The sequence below is a fragment of the Enhydra lutris genome, unplaced genomic scaffold (assembly GCF_002288905.1).
Source record: "Enhydra lutris kenyoni isolate GAN:26980312 unplaced genomic scaffold, ASM228890v2 scaffoldscaffold12, whole genome shotgun sequence".
NCBI classification, from domain to species: Eukaryota; Metazoa; Chordata; class Mammalia; order Carnivora; family Mustelidae; genus Enhydra; species Enhydra lutris.
The window spans coordinates 53,302,126-53,322,834 of record NW_019154096.1 but is presented as its reverse complement, the minus strand read 5'-3'; the positions used below and the strand labels follow the sequence as shown (position 1 = coordinate 53,322,834).

The following is a 20,709-nucleotide window of genomic DNA, read 5'->3' as shown; positions in this document are numbered from 1 at the left end:
CTGGGTGCCTCAGTCAGTTGAGCGTCTGCCTTCAGCTCAGGTCATGATCTCAGGGTCCTGGGATTGAGTCTCAAGTTGGGCTCCCTGCTCAGTGGGGAGCCTGCTTCTCCCTCTGTCTGCTGTTCCCTCTCTGCTTGTGCTCTCTCTCTGACAAATAAATAAATAAAATCTTCTAAAAAAAAATCTTTTTTTTTTGTTTAAACTACACCTGGGGCACCTGGGTGGCTCAGTGGGTTAAGCCTCTGCCTTTGGCTCAGGTCATGATCTCAGTGTCCTGGAATTGAGCCCCACATCAGGCTCTCTGCTCAGCAGGGAGCCTGCTTCCCTTCCTGTCTCTCTGTCTGCCTCTGCCTACTTGTGATCTCTCTCTGTCAAATAAATAAATAAAATCTTAAAAAAAAAAACTTTAAAAAATTAAAAAGCTACATCCTGAGGGATTTCTAAAAATTACACCACAAAAGACATTAAAAGTGAAGGCTGATGATTCCTGTCACATCTCCATTTAATTATCAAAAGATGGTAGAACATAGGTGAGGCTTGGAGAAAGTTCCTATTTTCTACAGCACATCAGGGCGCTATGTGGAGCCTGTGCCATGTCACAGTGGAGGCACTTCTCATGGCCCAATAAAGAACTAAGAGCCTTTTTATTCCCCTCAAAAGAAAATAGCTAGAGTACCTGGCTGGCCCAATCAGTAGCGCAAGCGACTCCTGATCTCCAGGTCACGAGTTCAAGCCCCACATTGGGCATGGAGCCTATGTTTTTAAAAAAGGTAAAAATTAAAAAAAAAAAAAAGAATATAGCTACTCATAGGAGGAGGCCTGGGTTTGCTATAAATCACTTGGTGTACATGAGACACCAAGATGGACTGAGCTGTAGGCTATCTGGTCTACCTAGCCATGTGCTGGCTGTATCCTTTAGAGTCAATCAAGTAGAAAGGGAATCCGTGGGAACAAGGCCAAGTAGGTCCTGAAGGCATAAGCAAGCATCCTTGTGCAGGCCACTCACCAGGGCCTGGACTAGGGGGAGGTGGACAACAGGCCTAAGGCATAAATTTATGGAGGCACTCACTCAGGCGCTGACCCGGTGTTTGCATGACTCTGACAGTGGGGGCCTCCCTACATTTTTTACCACAGGCAGCTAACTTGCTGCTGCCCCAACACTGTGATGTGCCATCCCCCACTCTACATCTCTGAGCCCATGGGGAATCCCTAACACCGGATGATAGAGAAAGAAAAATTTCAAGTTTAGTTTGTAGTGCAGTATGCCACCCGTGGCCAGAAATGGCCCATTGCTGTACAGAAGAGAAGAGAACCTTCCTCATGGGCAGAATGCTGAACAGTATCTTTTGTGGCCCACTCCGTCTGTAAGGAGAGGCGGCCTGAAGTAAGGATTTGTACTGTGTGTATGGGTGGTGGCGAATGCTCGAGGCAGATGGCAACAACTTGAAAGGAATGAGATTAAAGATTTGGGGCAAGGAAGAGGAAGGAAAAAGCATAAAAAAGAATCTTTGGGGATGGATATAGAGTGTGAAAATATTTGTGTTTTATGGACTTGGTCACTACAGAAAGGGTTTTTTTTTTTAAGATTTTATTCACTTATTTGACAGACAGAAATCACAAGTAGGCAGAGAAGCAGGCAGAGAGAGAGGAAGGGAAGCAGGCTCCCCACTGAACAGAGAGCCAGACGTGGGGCTCGATCCCAGGACCCCAGGATCATGACCTGGGCCAAAGGCAGAGGCTTAACCCACCAAGCCACCCAGGCACCCCCAGAAAGGGTTCTTAATTGTCAGCTGGGGAATACCTGGGTGGCTCAGTGGGTTAAGCCTCCAACTTCAGCTCAGGTCATGATCTCCAGGTCCTGGGATTGAGCCCCGCATAGGGCTCTCTGCTCAGCAGGGAGCCTGGTTCCCTTCCTCTCTCTCTGCCTGCCTCTCTGCCCACTTGTGATCTCTGTCTGTCAAATAAATAAATACAATCTTAAAAAAAAAAAATCGTCAAGTGGAGATAACCCCCACCCTCCCTGGATCTCAGTTTCCTTTCCCAGGGAACCCCAGGGCCTGCTTTGGAACAGATGGCCCCAAGGTTGAGATGAAAGCTCTGTATGAGCTCAACATCTCACCAAAGCGAACCTGGCTACCCTCACTGCAAAATGCCCGCTTCGCCAGCAGCAGCCATCAACCCCAAGTCCCCCACACTGTTCTAAAACCCCAGGGAGACCAGGGCGCTATCTAGTGGAGGATTTGGATATACCATCACTGAGCATCAAGCTTCTGCCAATATTCTCATGCACGGATTTACTCTATGCCTTATCACTATCTGATTTCCCACACACCATTGCTTCTTAACAAGAATTTGTTTTGCACTTAAAAACAACAACAAAACAACAAGTTAATGTCCGTGAGATTCCCTGACCTTACTTCTGTATTCCATCAGCCAGAAGCAGCTGACTTTGTAGATCCATGGAAGGTGTAGTAAAGCCTAAAGCTTGTCCCCTCAAACCTTCTCCGTTTCTCCTGAGCACATGGGTGTCCACCCAGGGACTACATGCCCCAGCCTCCCCCCTCATTGATTCTCCTCCATGGAATGTGGATGGAATTGAGAGGTACAGCTTTCAAGTCATCTTCTTAAAGAGCTTGTCTTGGAGTTGCCATACCCTTTCCTTCCTGCTGGCCAGGATGGACAACTTTGGAAGGGACCTGTTGAGGCTGGCAGAGTTTTCTTATTAGCCTGAGTCTCTAGATGTGCTTACAGAGCAGAGCTCTCTTTCTTCCCTAGTTGTAAGACAAAAATAAACTTTTATCTTGTTTGAGCCAGTGTGTTTTTGGAGTCTTTTTAGAGCAACTTAGAATTTTGTGGTGGGAGGTGTAGTACTTCAAGGAGGGGTATATGCTTTGAACTAGCGATTGATATCAGGATGTTTTTCTCCCAGAGCCCAATCATATGGGTCCAGAAAGAGGGGTGGCACTCTCTACAAGTATCCAATACCCCCTCATTTCCTGTGACTCTTGTTTCTGCTGGATTAAGGTTAGAGAGTCCTGGAGGGAAGAAAGTTCCCACCAGGAGAAACAACATTTTTACTGCATAAGGAGAAATTGCTACCTGGTCACTTCTGGTTGCTCTTGTCAATGGACGGACGGGTTAAAGGGGGATAGTGAGATTAGCCAAGGTGACTAATTCTGAATATCAAGATCTAGTAGGATTTTTACTGTACACAATAGGCAACAAGAAACATTCATGGAATCAAGGGGGCTCCCTTGGGGTGCCTCCCAGTGCTATTATGTCCAGTGGTAAAAGTTAATGGAAGGCTACCAGAGCCTTCCTAGGCAGAATCATCAAGGACTCACATCCTCAGGAACAAAGGATTGCTTCTTCCCTGAGTAGAGAACACAAACCTGTTCACATGCTAGCTGAAGGCAAAAGAAACATGGCATAGAAAAGGGAGGAGGAATGTCATAAATATAGAACAGAATCTCATATTGCAAAAAGAAAGATAGGGGCTTTCACCTCCTAACCTTTATCAGGGTAGATGCTTGTACATTTCAACTTATTTGAATTTTTCCAGTTTTTATTCCCTTGCTTTTATATTATGTACAGTGGTGATTAACCTTATAATTTGGTCTGGTCCACAGGTTGCAGAAGACTGAGACAGAATTCTGATGGAACTAGAAAGGAAATAAACAAAGATCCTGGCCTGAGCCTAGAGTTAATAAGGTCTGGAGTTTCTCCTTGGGGGTCAAGTTGAATACCGCCATCTGTGTGAGTGATAACAGCATATGCTGGATGGGAGCATTTTGGTGGGGGGGAGGGAAGGACTGTAAATTTAGAAAGAAAAGCACATGTGGATGTTAAGCCACAGGGGGTGGACTGTAGTGACATCATTTTCTTTTTCTTTTTCTTTGTTTAAAGATTTTATTTATTTATTTGACAGAGATTACAAGTAGGCAGAGAGGCAGGCAGAGAGAGAGGAGGAAGCAGGCTCCCCGCTGAGCAGAGAGCCTGATGTGGGGCTCCATCCCAGGACCCTGGGATCATGACCTGAGCCAAAGACATAGGCTTTAACCCACTGAGCCACCCAGGCGCCCTCATTTTCTTTTTTTAAAGATTATTTATTTATTTGAGAGAGAGAGCACAGAGCGAGCAGGAGAGAACACGAGTGCGGGGAGGGGCAGAGGGAGAAGCAGACTCTCTACTGAGCAGGGAGACCCACTCCAGATTTGGGATCCATCCCAGGACCCCGAGATCATGACCTGAGCTGAAGGTAGACGCTTAGCTGACTGAGCCACCCAGGCACGCCCTGACATTATCATTTTCTTCTTTTTAAACCTAGCATCTGGGGGCTCAGCTAGCTACTGCTAGCTGCCAAGCCTGCAGCCCAGAGATCCGGGGACTGAGCACTCCTACCCCTCTACTCCTACATCCAAGGGATAAAGGCAGAGATGCAGGCAAAGTTCAGCTCTCTGGAGAGAAGCAGTCAGGGCTGGGGTTGGCTCTTCCTTTCCCCCCAGGATTCCTGCCCTTCCCAGGAATGTAACAGCAGCACTCACGGTTCACCGTGAGTACCCTCCCAGCACAGCTGCGGGCCAGCTTCCCAGCCCCACGCGCGCAGCTGTGCTTTCTCCCCAACTAAAACATAACAGCACCTGGCCTTCTCTCTCCACCTTGCCCTGAGAGGCGCAGGACACAGGTGGGACTGGAGACAGGGAGGCTCTGGGTGGCGCTTATTTGCATCCGAGAGCCACGGGGAGAGTGCGCCTTTCTCCTTCCAGGTTGGACCGTAGAGCCCAGGCCCTTGTCCTACTGGCTACTGGATGAATCCTGACCCGAGGGACCACACTCTTCCCAGGGTTTCCAAGCGCTTACCTTTCTGCGGCCGGGCGGGTCCGGCTCCCGGGAGCGGAGGCGCGGTGCTGGGGCAGGGCAGGTGGAGCGCTGCTTTGAAGTCTCTGCCCCAAACTCACAGGAGGGAAATCTGACGCCCGGGGTCCCTGAGAGGGGCGGGACCAGGCACGGCTCGGCGCCTCTTTCCCATCAATACTGGAAGAGAGTCGGGGGGATGGTCGGGAGCCCGCATAAAAAAAAGCGAGGGAACCGCGCCCTCTCGGTCTCGGGAGGCCCGTGCAGCCTGGAACTTGGCCGCTGGAGCGCACGAGTAGAACGCGAGCCCTTCTCGGCGGCGGCCCCAGGGCGCCGCCTCCCGGGACACCCGCCGCAGCCCAGGACCTCGCCGGGTGGCGGGATTCCCTCCCAGGGCTCCCGCGGCGGAGCGTAGGGACTCGCCGCGGAGGCAACGGCCGGGTTGGCGGAATTCTTCCGGCAGTCGGGCCCGCAGCTCCCCCGGCCCGCGGAGTCCCGGCCCGAGCCGGCGGGAGGCGCGAGGCTGCTGGCGGGTCGGAAGCAGAAGGCGGGCGCACGCTGCGGCTTCCTCCCGACGGCCCGCCGGGCTTCAAAATGAGCGTCCGTCTCTCTCTCTTCCGTTTCGCATTTCTCGCATTTCTCGTTTGCAACCCAACCCGGCGTCCCCTGCCTGAGTGTCCTTTGCTGTCCGGGCCCAGTGTCCGGACGCTTCTGGATCGTTCACTAAGCTTCCCGGCAGAGCTCCGGGCCTGGACTCGCGGGAGGCGGCGGCGCGAGCAGAGCTTCCCCACGCCGGGGGCCGCTCCTGGCAGGGGGCCTCTCGCTGGGCTCCCGTGAACCCGGGGCGATGCCCCGTGACAAGCGAGGAAGCGACACTGCTGCGTGGAAGGGGCCGTGGAGCCCACGCCAGGGCAGAAGGCGCAGGGATTGCGGGTGGCCTCCTTTGAATTGGGAATTCTGCTCACCAGAGGGGTGAATGCACGCCAACCACAGGCCCCCAGGCCTTCGAAGACCGGCTGCTTCAGCCGACCGCCTTTGCAGACGCGTCGCCATCTCTCCCACACTGCCGCCCCTCCAATTTCCGAGGCCCTAGAAGCCTCTCCCACCGAGTCTAGGCGGCCGGTGCCACGATTCCTGCACACCGGCCGGAGGAGCCTTCGCGGGCCGGTGCCCTGCGTGCCCGTCGTGGAAGGCCGGCTCCTCACTCTCCCCTGGGACAGTAGTTAACGCAGAGTTGATCTGGGACTTCTGTGGGCTTAATAAACTGTCTTCTCCCTCTCTTCCTGCCCACCCCAGAGCGGAATCCACCCCATTTCGGTCCTCTGCTCACCAGAAAGAGCCCAGTTTCTGGCCTGAGGTATGAAAGGGAAGGAAGTTCAAGCCTGTGGATACGAAATAGGTCCAAGGTGATCTGCCCGAGTGTGAGCTCGCAGGCCTAGGCTCCCGAACAAGCTTGCCAGAGAGCCGGAGCTGGCTTCCCCTAGACGGCTAGCAGCAGGGTCCCTTGAGCGTTTTCCTGTGAACCTACCGCCTCCGACCCGAAGCTTGTGTGCCCTGGGGAGGAGGGGTGGCCATGTGGCCACCTGGGAACAGAGGGGTGAATGCACGCCATCCTGCGTTTGCCTGGACGGGAGGCAAATGGGAGGGTGAGATCTGGAACAGCAGCTGGTGTGTAACCAAGACCTCTCCCGGGGAATGAGGGGGTAAATATCTAGACACACAACACGACTGTTGACCTGTGTGGACACGGGGTCTCAGCGTGAGACCCAGGCTGAGAGTGACACTGTGTGCTTGTGCACACGAGTGGAGGGGTGTGTGGGGGGGTGGGAAGTGGTGAGCCCTGCTCTGCAACGACCCCACCCCTGCCGGGCGCCTGGGGGACCGGGAGGGGTCTGGGGCTGCGTGGGTCTCCACTGAGGGTTCCTTTCCTCGGGTCTCCACCCAGCCGGGCAGGGTCGGTACCAGCTCCTTCCCCACCTCCACCCGAAAGTGGGGACTCGCTAATCTGCTCCTTGCTCAGAGGAGGGACGGGAAGAAGACTTAATACACAATAGCGCCCCCTTCAGACGGTGAGGAGGGAAAGCCCCTGGCCAGGGCTGCCACCACTCCACTTCCCCAGGGAAATCAAGGGTCTGGGAATGAGGTGGGGAGGGCAGCGCCCCTGCAGTTTGTAGGACCTGCCTCCTACCGCCCCACCCTGCTTGGTAAGGAGAAAAATCAGGTCAAGCCGTCCTGGGGCTCCCTGCACCTTTCCTGGAGTACCAACCAAGAGCCAAGAATTTTTACCTGAGTTATCTCCTTAATCCCTTCGGTAATCCTGGAAAGGTTGGCTCTGTAATTTGGGGAACAGACGGTAGGCTCCTAAAATTTAATTAACTTGCCCGAGGTTAGGAAACAGAGAAGCTGACAGTTCAAAACCTAGGCGGATATCCAAAGCCATCCCAGCACCCGCCTAGGAGTAAATAGGATTCTAGAAAGAGGGACTGGTGCAGAAGGAGAGGAAATGGGAGATCAGAGAGGGCCACTGTAGGTTACAGGAAAGGGGCAGGACGCTCCCTAACAGGGAGCAGGTGAGGAGTGTGGCCTAGGGGACAGGGATTATTTATTTTTATCTATCTATCTATCTATCTATCTATCTATCTATCTATCTATCTATTTTAAGTAGTCTCCACCACCCAGGCCAACCTGGGGCTTGAACTCAGCGCTCTGAGATCAAGTCTATGCTTAACTGACTGAGCCGCCAGTCGCCTCTGGGGAGAGTGCATTTAAAAACCTATGGGTCGCCGGGTGGCTCAGTGGGTTAAGCCTCTGCCTCTCCGGGTCTCTGCTCGGGGAGCCTGCTTCCACCCCTCTCTCTGCCTGCCTCTCTGCCTACTTGTGATCTCTGTCAAATAAATAAATAAAATCTTAAAAAAAAAAACCTACCAGAAGGGGTATCAATCATGTCTATATATTTCATTTCTTTAAATAAAATGGGAAAAATACTCCTGGGCAATAAAATAAGGCTGTAGGCCATATGGGATAGGCAAGTTTGAGAACCCAGGATTAGATCTCAGACAAAGGGTGATAATTTACCTCCTTGATCCTCCAAAAGCCACATCAACAGCACCTGAAGCTTGTTCACAATTCAGGCTGCCAGCCCAGCCCAGATGTGATCAATGAGAATCTGCATTTTAACAAGATGACTAGTGAGTCCAACATGTTCAAGTTTAAGAGACTGGCAGAATCTATATATATATATATATATCTGAATATACCTTCCCATGTCTGGCATAGAGCTTACATACACGCATACATACACAAATAAAAGGGCCCCCAGCCGCTCAGTCAGTAGGGCATGCAACTCTTGATCTCAGGGTTGTGGGTTCAAACCCATGTTGGGCACACCTTTTATATACACCTTACAATGTATATAAAAGAACTTCCCCAGGGACACTGCCCTACCCCCACCCCCCACAACTCTGGAGGAGGCAGGGAAGAAGGGAAGGCCACGTTCTCTTTTCTTTTCATATTCTGACTGAGCCTTACTGTCTAAATGGTCAAAATAAATCCCCCGCCAGCTCTCTGAACTTCAGGCTGCCCTCTCCCACCCACCCCAAGCTGCTCCCCCATTCTCCAACCCAGAGCTACAGGCTTTCCACGGAGCTGATGGAAAAGGAGAAGGAGGATTTTCCTTCCTGGTTCTCCACTCCTTTGTCTAATAAAGGGTGATTCATTTGGTTCTATTTTTAACTTTCTGCTTGTTTGAGTCCTTCCACCCTGCTGACCCAGAAAAGGGAGGATGAGGAAGTGGAAGTGCAGAGAACCTCCTTCTAATCCTAGAGGGCTCCTGGAAGGAGACAAGCCCTGGCTAGGAAGGCCCAGACGATGGGTGCTGGACAAGTATGGGGAAGAAGAAGGAGGAGGTCTCACAGGCCTGGCAGTGCTCCAGAATGGGTCCTTGAGGGGTGGAGGAGACAGTCAGAGCCAAAGGAGGCCCAGTGGATTGGAGTGGGTTGGAGGTGGTTTTTCCAGAGCCCTAGGAGGCAATTTCCCAGCAGATCTCCAGGCTAAGAGCCTCCACATTACGAGAAATCCTGTGAGGAGGCTGGTGTGTCTCACCTCCAGTCCTTCCCAAATCCACCGCACCCCTGGGCTCAGCCAGCCCCCTCACAGAGACCCTGGCTCTAGGGTAAGACCCGGAGTTGGGCTACTGCCCCTATTAACAACTGCAAGCTCTTAGGCAAGTTGCTTAGCCTCTCTGGTCTTCCATTTTCCTTATCTACAAAGTGGGATGAAAATACCACTTACCTCATAGGATGGTTGTTGGAAATGTATTAGTACTTTTAAAACCTAGTGTAGTGCCTTGAACACAGCAAGCACTCAATACTGTTTTTTTATTAATATTACTATTGTTACTGGGGCACCTGGGTGGCTCAGTCCGCTAAGTGTCCAGCTTGGACTCAGGTCATGATCTGGGGGTACTGAGATGGACCGCGTGGGGCTCGCTGCTCAGCGTGGGGTCTGCTTGTCCCTCTCCCTCTGACCCTCCGCCCGCTCTCTCTTTCTCAAATAAATAAGAAAATAATAAAATCTTTAATATTATTATCGTTATTATTTTCTACCGCGGCTGATAGCACCGCCCCAGCACGCCCAAGGGTCTCCGAGACCCAGGCTCCCACGGCCCTAGCTCGAAGGCGCCTCTCCCAACGCGGCCCCTAGAGGGCGCCCGGAACTCACTCGTCCTGCGTTTTTGTGTTGGAGCCTTAGCTCTGGCTCCCACTTCTGGGTGGCTGCCGAGTCGCCGCCGCCTCTTCCAGCTTCTAGGTCTTGCGACTCCTCCCGAAGGAAGGGAAGATCTGTAGGCTGTGGGACTACAGGGCGGAAATGAGGGGGCAGGAGGAACTCCCACCAAAGCGCCCCTTAGGGCAACACGCAGCAGTGGGGACCTTGCACCCCTGTTGCTTCCCCGGAACCCTAACAACCTTCTCACACACAAAAGGAGGCCGGATTTCCGTAGGCTTCAGGGAGGCAGCGACGACCGCTGGACCTTCTGAGCCAGGCTAGGGTCCTTGGCTGGAATCCCTGGCGGCCCGCCGGCCTCAAGCCCAGCCAGCTTCTTGGGGTGTCCTCACCCACAGGAGCTGCAGGGCTGGCAACAGAAGCACGGGGCTAGGAAATCCCCAGCAGACAAATTAAGCCTCCCCCCTCCCATCAGGGGAGGGGACGGAGGGGGGGGCGCGGGGAGGGGAAGGGCAGTGCCCTTAGGAGTAACTGCCCCTAGGAACTTCCTGGGGCCCAGACTGGAGTGAGTTTGAGGGAACTGAGAATGCCGGCAGTGGAGACTATGCGTGTGAGTTTCTAGCACCCAAACACCTGTAGCTCCCTACCCTTGTGCAACATCTCCTGGCCCAGGGGTTGCACAGTGGGAGGCCCTATGTGAGGTTGTACACATCGATGCAGGCTGTGAGATGTGAGTACCCTCAACTCAACATGGGTACCCCACTGCTCCTTCCACTCACCACCCTACCCCCTCCATCGAACACACCATCTTACCACGCAGCTCTGAGCTCCTTGGAAAATCCAAATGGGCTCTAGCTCTTGCTCCATCCGTTCCTATGTGGCTCCCCAGGATGAGGAGTCCAGGAGTGGGTGCAGGGGAGTAGTGCCAGGGGCCTCCCCCGGCTGGCATTGGGCAGCAGATTCGAGCCACGCCGGAAAAACGAAAGTAACTCCTTGTTAGTTGTCTGAGCAGCGGCCTGTTAATCAAACTCTGAGCTGATTAGGGAGCAAGACTCTCAGGGCTGCGTGAGACTGAGTAGTGTGTAAGGTGGGTGTGGGGAGTGCAGAGGGAGCCAGCATGAGGCAGGGGGTTTCCTCCCGCATCTGGCTGGGGGCCTTCAAGGCAGCCCCAGCCCCCCCGCCGCCCCCCCCCCCCATACTAACAGCTCCAGCTCTGCACAGCCCGGAGGGAGGTTCCTGTTAGTAGTCTCATACACCTGGCACATACCTTGACCACCTGCAAGTCCCACCATAAACAGGATGCCCTCCTGAGTCCTGGGCCCAAGGCAAACCCTACACCTGAGACCATAGTAGGGGCGTCACGAGGCAGGGCTCAGGCCATGCCCACACAGCCCCCGAATGCAGATCGGCACAAAGCCGCTATTATAGCTAACAGGTTGAGCCAGATTCTCTGTGTGCCACCGGCGGCACAGCACGGGCCTCTCGGACCCCAGCTCGGCCTGGGTTTCTGGGCCCCGCAGGCCGCCACCCACTCAGCCCCCACGCGGGGCTGCGCCTGGTCTGGGCCGGCGCTCGGGGCTCAGCCGCGGCGGAATTTGGTCAGTGCAGTCGGCTCACTCAAGCCAAGGAAGGAAGAGGGCCTTTCTGCTCCGACAGGTTTGTGAATTCTTCTTCTCTTTCCGCACCTCTCCACACAATTACTCGGATACTGAATTCCTTTTCTGTTTTTGAACAGAGACCGACCATTTCCGGCAGGCGCGGTGGCAGGCCGGGAGTTGTGAGCTTCCGACTGCGGGCAGTTGGCCCTGAGACCCTCGCAGCCCCCACCCCACCAGCCTTCGCCCCACTCGGGACAGGGTGTGAGAGTCCAGCTGTCCCCCCGGCGGGCCCCGCCGCCGTCCCGGCCTTTCCCCGCTACAGCGGCCCTCGGCCAACCCGGGTTTCGGCGAGATTCGGTCCCAACGAATTCCGGGCGGAGACAGGGAGGTCGTGCGCGGCCCCTGAGCGCCGGGAGCCCCGGTACCCCGGGGAGTCTGGCACCCCTGAGACTCCTCGCCCGAGGACCTGGGAGCGCAGGAGATGCCCCTGGGAGAGAGCACGGCCCGGGCCTCCTGCAGCCCGCGAGCGCCCAGAGCCAGCGCGTACCGCGGGAGCCGGAGCGCTGAGGCGGGAGGGCTCCCGCGGTGGGCGCGCGGCCCCAGGGCTGGGGATCCCCGCCTGCCGGGTGCCCACTTCCCCGCGAGGCCCGGACAAGCTGGACGGGGTTCGACAGCAGTGGGGTGGAGGGGGCATTCGTACGTGTGGGTGGGCCCTACCCGTTTGTGAAGATCCCGGAGCAGGAGGTATTTCGGGGAGGAATGTATGATGCCTAATATTGCTCACAATTTTTTGTTCACAATTTGTGTTGTAAGAGGGTAGGAGGGGTTGGGCGCAAAGCCTGGACTTTGGGGCCGGTTTGGGGGTCTTGTTTGTTCTGGGTAGCAGCCCTGCACTCCTGCCCAGGCTCCTCATCTGGTCTATGGACAGAAAGTATCCAGCAGCCTCCAGGGCCAGCAACCTCTGGAGGAATCCTGGGTATTGGGAGGTGGGAGGAAGGCTCCAGTCTCTGGGGAGGTTCAGAGAGACTCTGGAATCTTACAGCTGGGAGGCACTAAAGGTGCATCTTCAAAACACAAATGAGGAAGATACAGTGCCACTCAGAGAAGGTGTAGGCCAGGTGGCCCCAGTCCCCGTGGGAGAGGAGGGATATGCCAGACCTGCTCAGGCAGAGGAAACTGAATTCTCCGGTTCCGGGAAGCCATGTCCAGATTTCTCCCTGGCTAGATCCTGGTGTTTGAACTGGTATAGGAGGGAGGCCAGCTGCAGACCCATGCAGACCCACTGTTATGGCCAGAACCTTCTCCCCACGACCAACACAGCTTGTGAGGGCTCTGACTGGTCACCCAGTGGGCCTGGGAGGTGGGAGCAGAAGGGCCAGCCTTAGACCTTTGGACCTAGAATCTTCTGAGGAGATCAGGCTCCATGGGGGCCAAGGATGAGAGATGGATGAGCCCTGCCCCTCCTAGTCACATTTCCCTTTGGGCCTCCTGGGGTGAGAGGTTGACGTGCTTTGTCCCCCTCTGGGAGATCAGGTCCAGGATGGCAGCCTGGGCAGGGATGAAGGACAGTGTGTCTGATGCTTTCTGTGACTTCCCCAACCCCTCTGGGTACACACAGCTCTGTATACCTGAACAAGACCCAAACCCAAACCAAACTCACTTCTAGTTTCTAGCCAGAAAGTTCTCTCACTCTGCCATCCCAGAGAAAGAGCCTCCTATCCCCCCACCCACTTTATTCCCCCAAGACAACATGTCCCCAGACCCTCCACCACCTAGCTTCTTCCAGAAAAGCGGGCCCAAGTTGGTTTTGTGCACCTGAGATTGGTCTAGTAGGTGGGGGACTAGATGTTAAAGGGAGTGTTGTATACTGTGGCTGTTCTCAGGCCTGGAGTGCTCTGCGACCTCCCTGAAGGTCCCTGGGAAGTTGCTTATACAGATCTCTCCGAGGCCAGGCTAGTGCTGGGAGTGGAAGTCCTACTTAGAGCACCACAGAGAATCCTGGCCCAATTATTGAGTCTCTGTGCTCCAATCTGTGTGGCTTGCTGGGTGAGGGCCTAGAAACGTGGAACTCCTAGCAGATGTTGGTATACCACCCCCAGGGTATCTGTACAGCCCACCTCAGACCCCCCACCAGCACTGCACCATTACACCCACTGAGTCAACCATACACACACTCACCTGCAGGAAGAGTCACCCACAATGATCCCCACTCCCCCCAGTTCACTCCCCCATTACACACTGCCACACACACATATAGGTAAAATACACATCTCGTGTATGAGATTGCATGTCACACGATTATGTGTCACACACGATGACACATCACACACAATGATAGTTGTACAATTACAGATGATTCACAATTACAAACATTCACACATTTAACACAAAAACAGATTCATGAGGAGAAACGAATAGGTACACTCACACACATCAGCACAGGAATCATACACAGCCACACGTACAGGTGGTTGATCACAATTACCCAAAAAGACACAATCACATTCACGCGCGGTTACAGACACACCACTGCAAGTTCATGCGTGCAGTGATAGTTTCGATTTGCAATTAAGCAGAAACAAGCACTTCCAAAAATTGCAAACACAGTGACACGCTTAAACACTATTACCTTCATTATCTGTACCATCCTGATTGTCCACACCATCACAAACACACAACGCATGCCCACACAACCCTCACACCCAAAGACAGTATATCCTCTTGGGCATTAGCCGACCCAGGAGAGCCTAGCACTCCTTCCTTTCCTCAGGTCTGCCCTCTCTCTGTTTGTCCCTCCCCGTTCCCCAGAGCCTGCCCCAGGTGTCCCTCCAGCAGCGGCAGCACAAACTCCAGCAGCTGTCCCAGCGCCATTTCACACCAAATCCAAATAGCTATAGGGTGCTGGGCTAGGCAAGGAGCAGGCAGCCCTGACTCCGGATCTGGAGGGTTTTATTTTTTTTTTCACATAAATTACACAAGCACTTTATAAAATGGTTACACAGAAAACACCTTATAAGTGCATAACTTAAGCTCCCCTATGAACAGGATCTGGAGAAAGAGGCTGAGTTTGTGTGAAACCTGCCTGTGCGTACCTGGGTGCAGCTAGGACGTGTGATGGGGGCCTGGCAGGTCGTGGCGTTGTTGTGTGTGGGATAGTGTGTCACAGTGCGGCCGTAGCCTTGTGTTTGTGAGAAGTGCCATGCTGTTGACAACGAAGCTGGGTCGCCCCTAGCTTATGCCTGATAGTGAGGGTTAAGGGTGTGAAGGCTATGGCCCCACGTGTGCATGACACTCTGCCACAGGTCCTCTGTGTTTGTGGGTGACACCAGGAGGAATGGTGAAGTCACCTTTGGGAGGACCTTGGGGTGTCAAGTGTGATGGGGAGTGGGATACAGAGGGGTACTCCCCAGAGCAAGTTCAAATGATAGCCCATGCTCTCCTCTGAGGACCTCAGGAGCTCTTCTTCCCCCACCTCCTCTGCCTCTCTCAATCCCACATTAAAAATCAGAATAAAATAAAATAGACGCAAACTGAAAGGACTCTGAACAGTTCCAGAGGGCGTGGGACCACTTAGGCGTCTGGAAGGAGGTCCCCGTCCCTGCGCTCTTTTCTTCCCCCATCAAAGAGGAAACAAGGTGGGCAGGAACGCCCACGCCAGTGCGGAGGGGCGCCGCGGTCCCCTCCTGCATGCCGTTGAAGCGGGAGGGTGAGAGAGTCCTGGGTCTCAGCCTCAGCGACCCCTTGGCTGGACCCGGGTTCCTGTGGGGTGGGGCAGGCAGGCTCACTCGCAGGCCGAAGCCACCGACGTGACGCTGGTGATCTTGGTGGAGTCGTCGGACCACGGCTGCAGGTTTTGCAGGGCGAAGAGTGAAGAGTTGTGCACACACAGCGGGTCGGCGGGCAAGGGCTGCGCCAGACTCTTCTGGAAGGCCTCTTGCTGCAGCTGCAGGAGGATGCGGTTCGCCTGCTGCCTCTCTGCCTCACGCTCCTCGGCGGTCTGCCGCCTGCACCGGGGACAAGCCGTTACCCAGGCTCCCAGTGTGCTCCCGGGGAAGTAGCCTGGAGGAGCACTGCTCCCTTCACAGCTCCCAGCTCCAGCTTGGGGCCCTTTAACACACACCCTTATCTTGAGGGTCCTGACTCCGACAAAGACTGGAAACCCCCAAAATAAATGAGGCGCAGGTATCCCCGGGGAAGCTGTGGGAAAATCCGCTAGGCCCAAGCATTTGGGGCTCCCCGTCTCCCAATAGCCTAGGAAGGCACAACCAGGGGTAGGATGGCACCTTGCCTCTCCCTCTGTCCCAAGCCTGAGGCGCCCCACCCTCCCCACCAGTCCAGGGCAGAGACAAGGGTCAGCGGATTGCGAGCTGCCTTGCCTGACCTCTCCTCTCCCCCTTTTCTCTGTGATCCTGTTGCAGGCTTCCTGCCTCCTGTGCCGAGCCCTGTGCCCTGCGGGGAGTCCCGCAGTGGGACCAGCCGCCTTCCTCCGAGGCAGCCCGGGGAGGCAATGACTCACTTATTCCATTTAATGCCCCCCCTCCACCCCGTCAACTGAGATCAAACGTCTGTCTCTAAGGTGGACAGACCTAATGGGAGTCCCGGGGGCCTCCAGAAGCAATTTGTAGGCGATCGATGAAGCCGCGCGAAGCCAGCAAGGGCCTCTCCCAGCGGTGGACGCCGGCCTCCTTCCCAGCGCCCCTTCTTGCCTTTTGCTCCGTTCGTCTTTCTGTCTCTCGCCTTACCCTTCGGTCCCGCATTTCAAACGGCCTGACTGGTTTTCTTCCTTTTAGGCATCGTGTCTTTATCTCCTATTTTCTCTCACCCACACTTCCTTCGTTCTCTCAGAATTAAGAGAATTTATTTGAAACGGAAATGGAGGTTTAATCATCCATTGCTTTTGTTTATTATCCTAAGACTTCTTAAGGTGCCTGGTTTTTCCTTTTCTCCCTGGGATGGGCTATTTATCCTTGCCGGGTCCCCTCCCTTCTCCTGCCTCTCTCTTCCCCTGTGCCCCTCTCTTCCAGGGACTTGCGTTGCTCCCTCCCCTTGCTTAGGCTGCAGTCTGCTGGGGCCTTGGGAACGCTAGTGCCCCCCCTTATTCCGCTAGCCCTTGCTACCTCTTTAGCCTTCCAGAGGTCTGAAACCAACCCCCATTTCTTCCCCAGTGCCAGGAAGGAGGGGGCAGAGTGGGGGGGCAGTGGCTTTCTTTGTGGCCACGACTGCAGAATGGCGGGAGATTCCTCGCTTTCATTCAGAAAAAGAGGAAACTCCAATTCGTTCCTCCAGCTCTAGGCTCACCCAGCGGGGAGCCACGGACTTTGCCTGGACTCTCCTGCGCTCTCCCCGCTGAGGCCTGAACTATCGAAAAACTTTTCACGTGTGTGGAACGGAGTATGCAGGCCAGATGTGCAGGAGGGTGTAGGGGTGCAAGTGAGGCACCTGGAGAAAGCGCCGGTAGGTGCGGGAGTTAGTCTGCCCGAGTGTGGGACGCTTTATAAGAGGGAGAGAAATGTATGTATGTGGGGGGGGGGTTAGTGTGGTTGTGGGTGTGTGACGGGAGAAGGGTAAATGTGTCTCTTTCACACACAAACACCCATCTGCTCCTAATTGATCCCCCTTTCAGTGGGACTCCAAAACCCCGCTACAGCCGGTGCGGATTGATTTTCCTCTCCCAGGGTGGGGCGCCTGGCTGTGTGAGCACCCCGCGGAGCGCCTGGGGAGAAGGGAGTCAGAAGGGCCCAGGCCCGCGGTTTGGAGCCTGACGGCACAAGCAGGAACCCCGGCTGGAGCGCAGAAACAAGGCACGGGCCATCCCACCTCCAGTCTCCGGGATGGAGTAGGCATCTCTGTTAACGCGACTTTGCACAAACAAAATGTCCCTTAGGACTCACTGATCCCCAAAGCCCAGACTGCACGGACTGTGCTCTGCCCCGCCATTTCCCCAAGCAGCAGCGGAGACCAGCCTCGTCTACACCAGCACTGAGTGTGTCGGCCAGAAGGCTAAGAAACCTCCGGTAAAACAGAGCCGGGGCTCTCCAGCCTCGCCCTCGGCAACGGCCTCGGTTGCTTCCCGTTCCCCGCGAGCCTAGCAGGGAACCGATCAGAAGCCAGCGAGCGGAGGAGGGTGTGAGCGCCCCAGGAGAGACCCAGGGGCAGAGAGCTGCCCGTCCAGCGCGCTCACCTCCACTTCGTCCGCCGGTTCTGGAACCAGGTTTTGACCTGCGCGTCGGTCATTTTGAGCGCCTTGGCCAGGGCGGCGCGCTCGGCCGAGGCCAGGTACTTCTGGCGGTGGAAGCGCTTTTCCAGCTCGCAGATCTGCAGGCGCGTGAAGGACGTGCGCGGCTTCTTCTTCTTGGGGGGCGTCCGGTTCTGATAGGGGTGACCTATACGGCGTGTTACAGTGAAGGGTGAGAGGGCCACTGGAGCGGGAGACAGACAGACGGCAGAGGCAAGCGGCAGAGCGTCAGGAGGCGTCCCAGGCCCGACTCCCCGCGATCAGCGAGCGCAGCAGCTATACCCCAGGAGCGGGGCGGCGATCCTCCCGTCAGCCCTCAGCTCCAAGCCCGCGGCGGGAAAGGGCCCCCTCCCGCCCGCCAGGCCGACGCCGACGCCGCCGCCGCCGCCGCCGCGGAGGCCTCTGCAGCCCGGGGCTCCCACATGCTCAGCCAGAAAAGACGTGGTCGCCTCCCCAGCCTCCTTGAGGGCCTGTCTGAGCTAAAGGTCGCAGGCCCCCACTGCCCCAGGCACCTAGAAGCAGTGCTAGGTCAAGGGTGGGGGGCTGGGTCTTGACCTGAGCCACCACAAGACACACACATACCACAGGGGCAAATTCTAGATCTATACACCCAGTCTGACACACAGACACAGGGGCAGGCACACAGGCAGACATACAGGACACATGGCAACACATGGTGACAGTTATTCATTTCCTCGGAACCTTCTTCAGGCCTGAAGAAGATTAGGGTGTACTGTGGCTGTAGGTCCTCTGTGGAACGCCTTTCGCTAGAGACCCAAGACCAGTTGGTTCTGGGCTGAGGTTCCATTAGAGCCCTTCAGGACTGGCCTGGCCTGGGTTGGGGGAGTGCAATGCGCAGCTGGCCTGAGAGAACTAAGGTTGGGGACTGAGGTCCCTTGAGTACAGGGTCCTTCCTGGAGGCCCAGAGCAGAAAGGTTGTAGCCTCTGCTGCATGCCTCCCTCCCTCCCCCTGACCTAGCTTGAGCCACGGTTCCAAGGCCAGAACAGGAGCAAGGGGCCTGGGGTGACTTGGGGCCGCCTAGCTGAGCGTGTAGCTCTAAGCTGCCTATTTCCTTTCCACCATTGGGCCTGGATCCCGAGCCCCATGGGAGTCCCACGTCGCCATCGGCAGGGGCCCGTACCTCCCGCCTTCTTTCTCTAACGCCCGGCCAGGAACCCAGGTTCAACTCGTGGTTACTTCTAAGCGGGCAACGGAGCTGGCCTGGGCGGGAGGATCGAGGATCCTAGGAACGCTAAGGGGCGGCGGGAAGTGAGGCCGGAGAAAGGGGCCCGCTCGTGAACGAGAGCTGAGTGCCGAGTGCCGAGAGCGGAAGCGAGAGCGGAGGGAGCCGGGGCGGACGGGGGAAGGCGCGGAGCTGGCAGCGCAGAGGGCCGCAGCCGGCCGCAGCCGGCCGCCGCCGCCGCCGCCGAACGCGTAATCGTCCCGGGAGTTGTCCCTCAGCCGCCACGGATCGATCGCCAGCCAGGCCTGTGCATTATTCACACTGGAGGGAACAGGGCTGGGCCCAGAGGGGAGGACGCCATGCCGGGACCGAACGAAAATGAAGCAGGAAGCTCAGCTTCACGCTGCCACCGACCTGGACGAAGCCCGCAGTCCGGAAAGAAGGGCCCGGCAGCTCTGCTGCTTTACTCAGGCTCGGGGCCTCTGCTGGGCCCGGCAAGCGCAAAGGGCACTGGAGCTCCGAGCGCGAAGTGGTGTGCGTGTGTGTGTGTGTGTGTGTGTGTGTGTGTGCGTGCGTGTGCGCGCGTGTGTGTGTGTGTGTGTAGGGAACGAGAGGTGGGGAACCTGTTCTCTCCTTGCGTCGGATTCTGGGGCTCGTGGTCTCAGCCAGAGAACGTTGGCTGGGACGGAAGAAACAGTTCGTTCACATCGCGCCCCTTTCTCCAAGAATACCGAGCCCCAAATGCCGGCTGAAGGTAGTCCCGAAACTACCCTTTCCCTCCGCCTGACTGAGCCCAGGGACTCCGAGAGGGGATCAGGGAGCGCTTTTCAGAGTAGGGGTCCTGCGGGAGAGACGGAAAGGGGCCCAGCCTGGGAGAACTCTTGGAGCCTGGCAATTCCGCGAGCGTGGAAAGGTGGCGGGCGGCTGCACTTGGGGGAACCGCCGAGAGGACCTGGGCAACCTGGTGCGCAGAGGGGGCTGCGGGGAGCCACCAGGCTGGGGAAAGGTAGCGCAGAGCCCGGGCCGCGGCCAGGCGGGGCGCGCGCGGGCCGGACTCACCTGTGAACCTGTCCTTTGTGTATCTGCGGTTACTCTCCATCCAGGGAAAGGTGAGGCCGGTGAGGTTGTTGACACCCGGCACCGCAGGCACGGAGGGCACGGTGGGCAAGCCAGTAGCCAGAGGCTGAGGGTGGGCCACCGCTCCGGCTAGCGGCCTATGCGCCGGCACCCGGATCACCCCCGCAGCGCTCAGGGCCCCCCCGCCGCCGCCGCCGCTGCCGCCGCCGCCCCCGCCGCCGCCGGGACCGGGGCCGCCCGCCAAGGCCATGTTCACGTTGTAGGAGCCAGCCAGCGGGCCCATGCTGCAGGCGCCGCCGCCGCCGCTCGCCGGGCCACCAGGGCCGCTCGGACCTCCAGCACCATAGGCTCCCGCGCCCCCGGCCCCCGCCCCGGATGCGGGGCCCCCGCCGCCGTAAGCGTAGGCGCCTCCAACCAAACAGCCAAGGCCGTATTCTCCGTCCTGGAGGCGCGAGGCGGGCCCCATGCAGCCGCCTTGGTCCGGGCTGTTGAGAATCTGGTCGATGCCGAAGCTGATGGGCTCCGCATGGCCCGGGTGGAGATGGTGCGGGCCCAGGTGCTCCATGCTGGCCCCCGGCCCCGGCCCCGCGGGGGGGCCTGGGCGGCGGCGCTTGCTGCGTTTGGCTCCGGGGGGAAGCGCGCAGGGGCGCGGAGGCGGCAGGGGCTCCTGGCTGCGCGAAGACTTGGAGGCGAAGTGCGCGGAGGGCTAAAGTAGGGGGGAGGGGAAGGAAGAGGGGGCGCCGTATTCTTCCCCTCTCTGGCTGCTCCTTCCCCTCTCCGGCTGCTTGCTAGATGTTGACTCTGGGACATCAATCACAGGGCGAAAAAGCCCGGTGCGAGCGAGCCTAGCCGTTTTGGCCGGGTCTCTCCATTGGCTGTGCGTGGAGAGGAGCGGGGTGAATGACAGCGCGGGGGAGGGGCGGAGAGGGGGAGAGGGAGGACGGGAGCCGAGACTGATGCAGGAGCCAGACACAGAGGGACGGAGACCGAGGCTCGGAGAAGTAGTTTCAGGAAGAGAGAGAAGGGATTCAGAGACTTA

General features: G+C 56.7%; 1 protein-coding gene across 1 annotated transcript; it reads right to left on the bottom strand.

Annotated features, from left to right (window-relative positions):
* Positions 1-14,955: 14,955 nt before the first annotated feature.
* Positions 14,956-20,235, bottom strand: LOC111145368 (T-cell leukemia homeobox 1). The gene is made up of 3 exons (XM_022500234.1): positions 19,653-20,235; positions 17,356-17,557; positions 14,956-15,178 (listed from the first exon to the last, which is right to left on the bottom strand). Exons 1-3 carry the CDS (start codon positions 20,233-20,235, stop codon positions 14,956-14,958), a joined length of 1,008 nt encoding a protein of 335 aa, XP_022355942.1.
* Positions 20,236-20,709: the final 474 nt, after the last annotated feature.

What these genes read in the sequence shown, in the direction of transcription:
- LOC111145368 (XM_022500234.1), bottom strand. Translation starts at nt 20,235, where the DNA reads ATGGAGCACCTGGGCCCGCACCATCTCCACCCGGGCCATGCGGAGCCC. An exon ending in CACAAAGGACAGGTTCACAG is followed by an intron (nt 17,558 to 19,652) that starts GTGAGTCCGGCC and finishes CACGCCGTATAG; the next exon opens with GTCACCCCTATCAGAACCGG. An exon ending in AACCGGCGGACGAAGTGGAG is followed by an intron (nt 15,179 to 17,355) that starts GTGAGCGCGCTG and finishes TCCCCGGTGCAG; the next exon opens with GCGGCAGACCGCCGAGGAGC.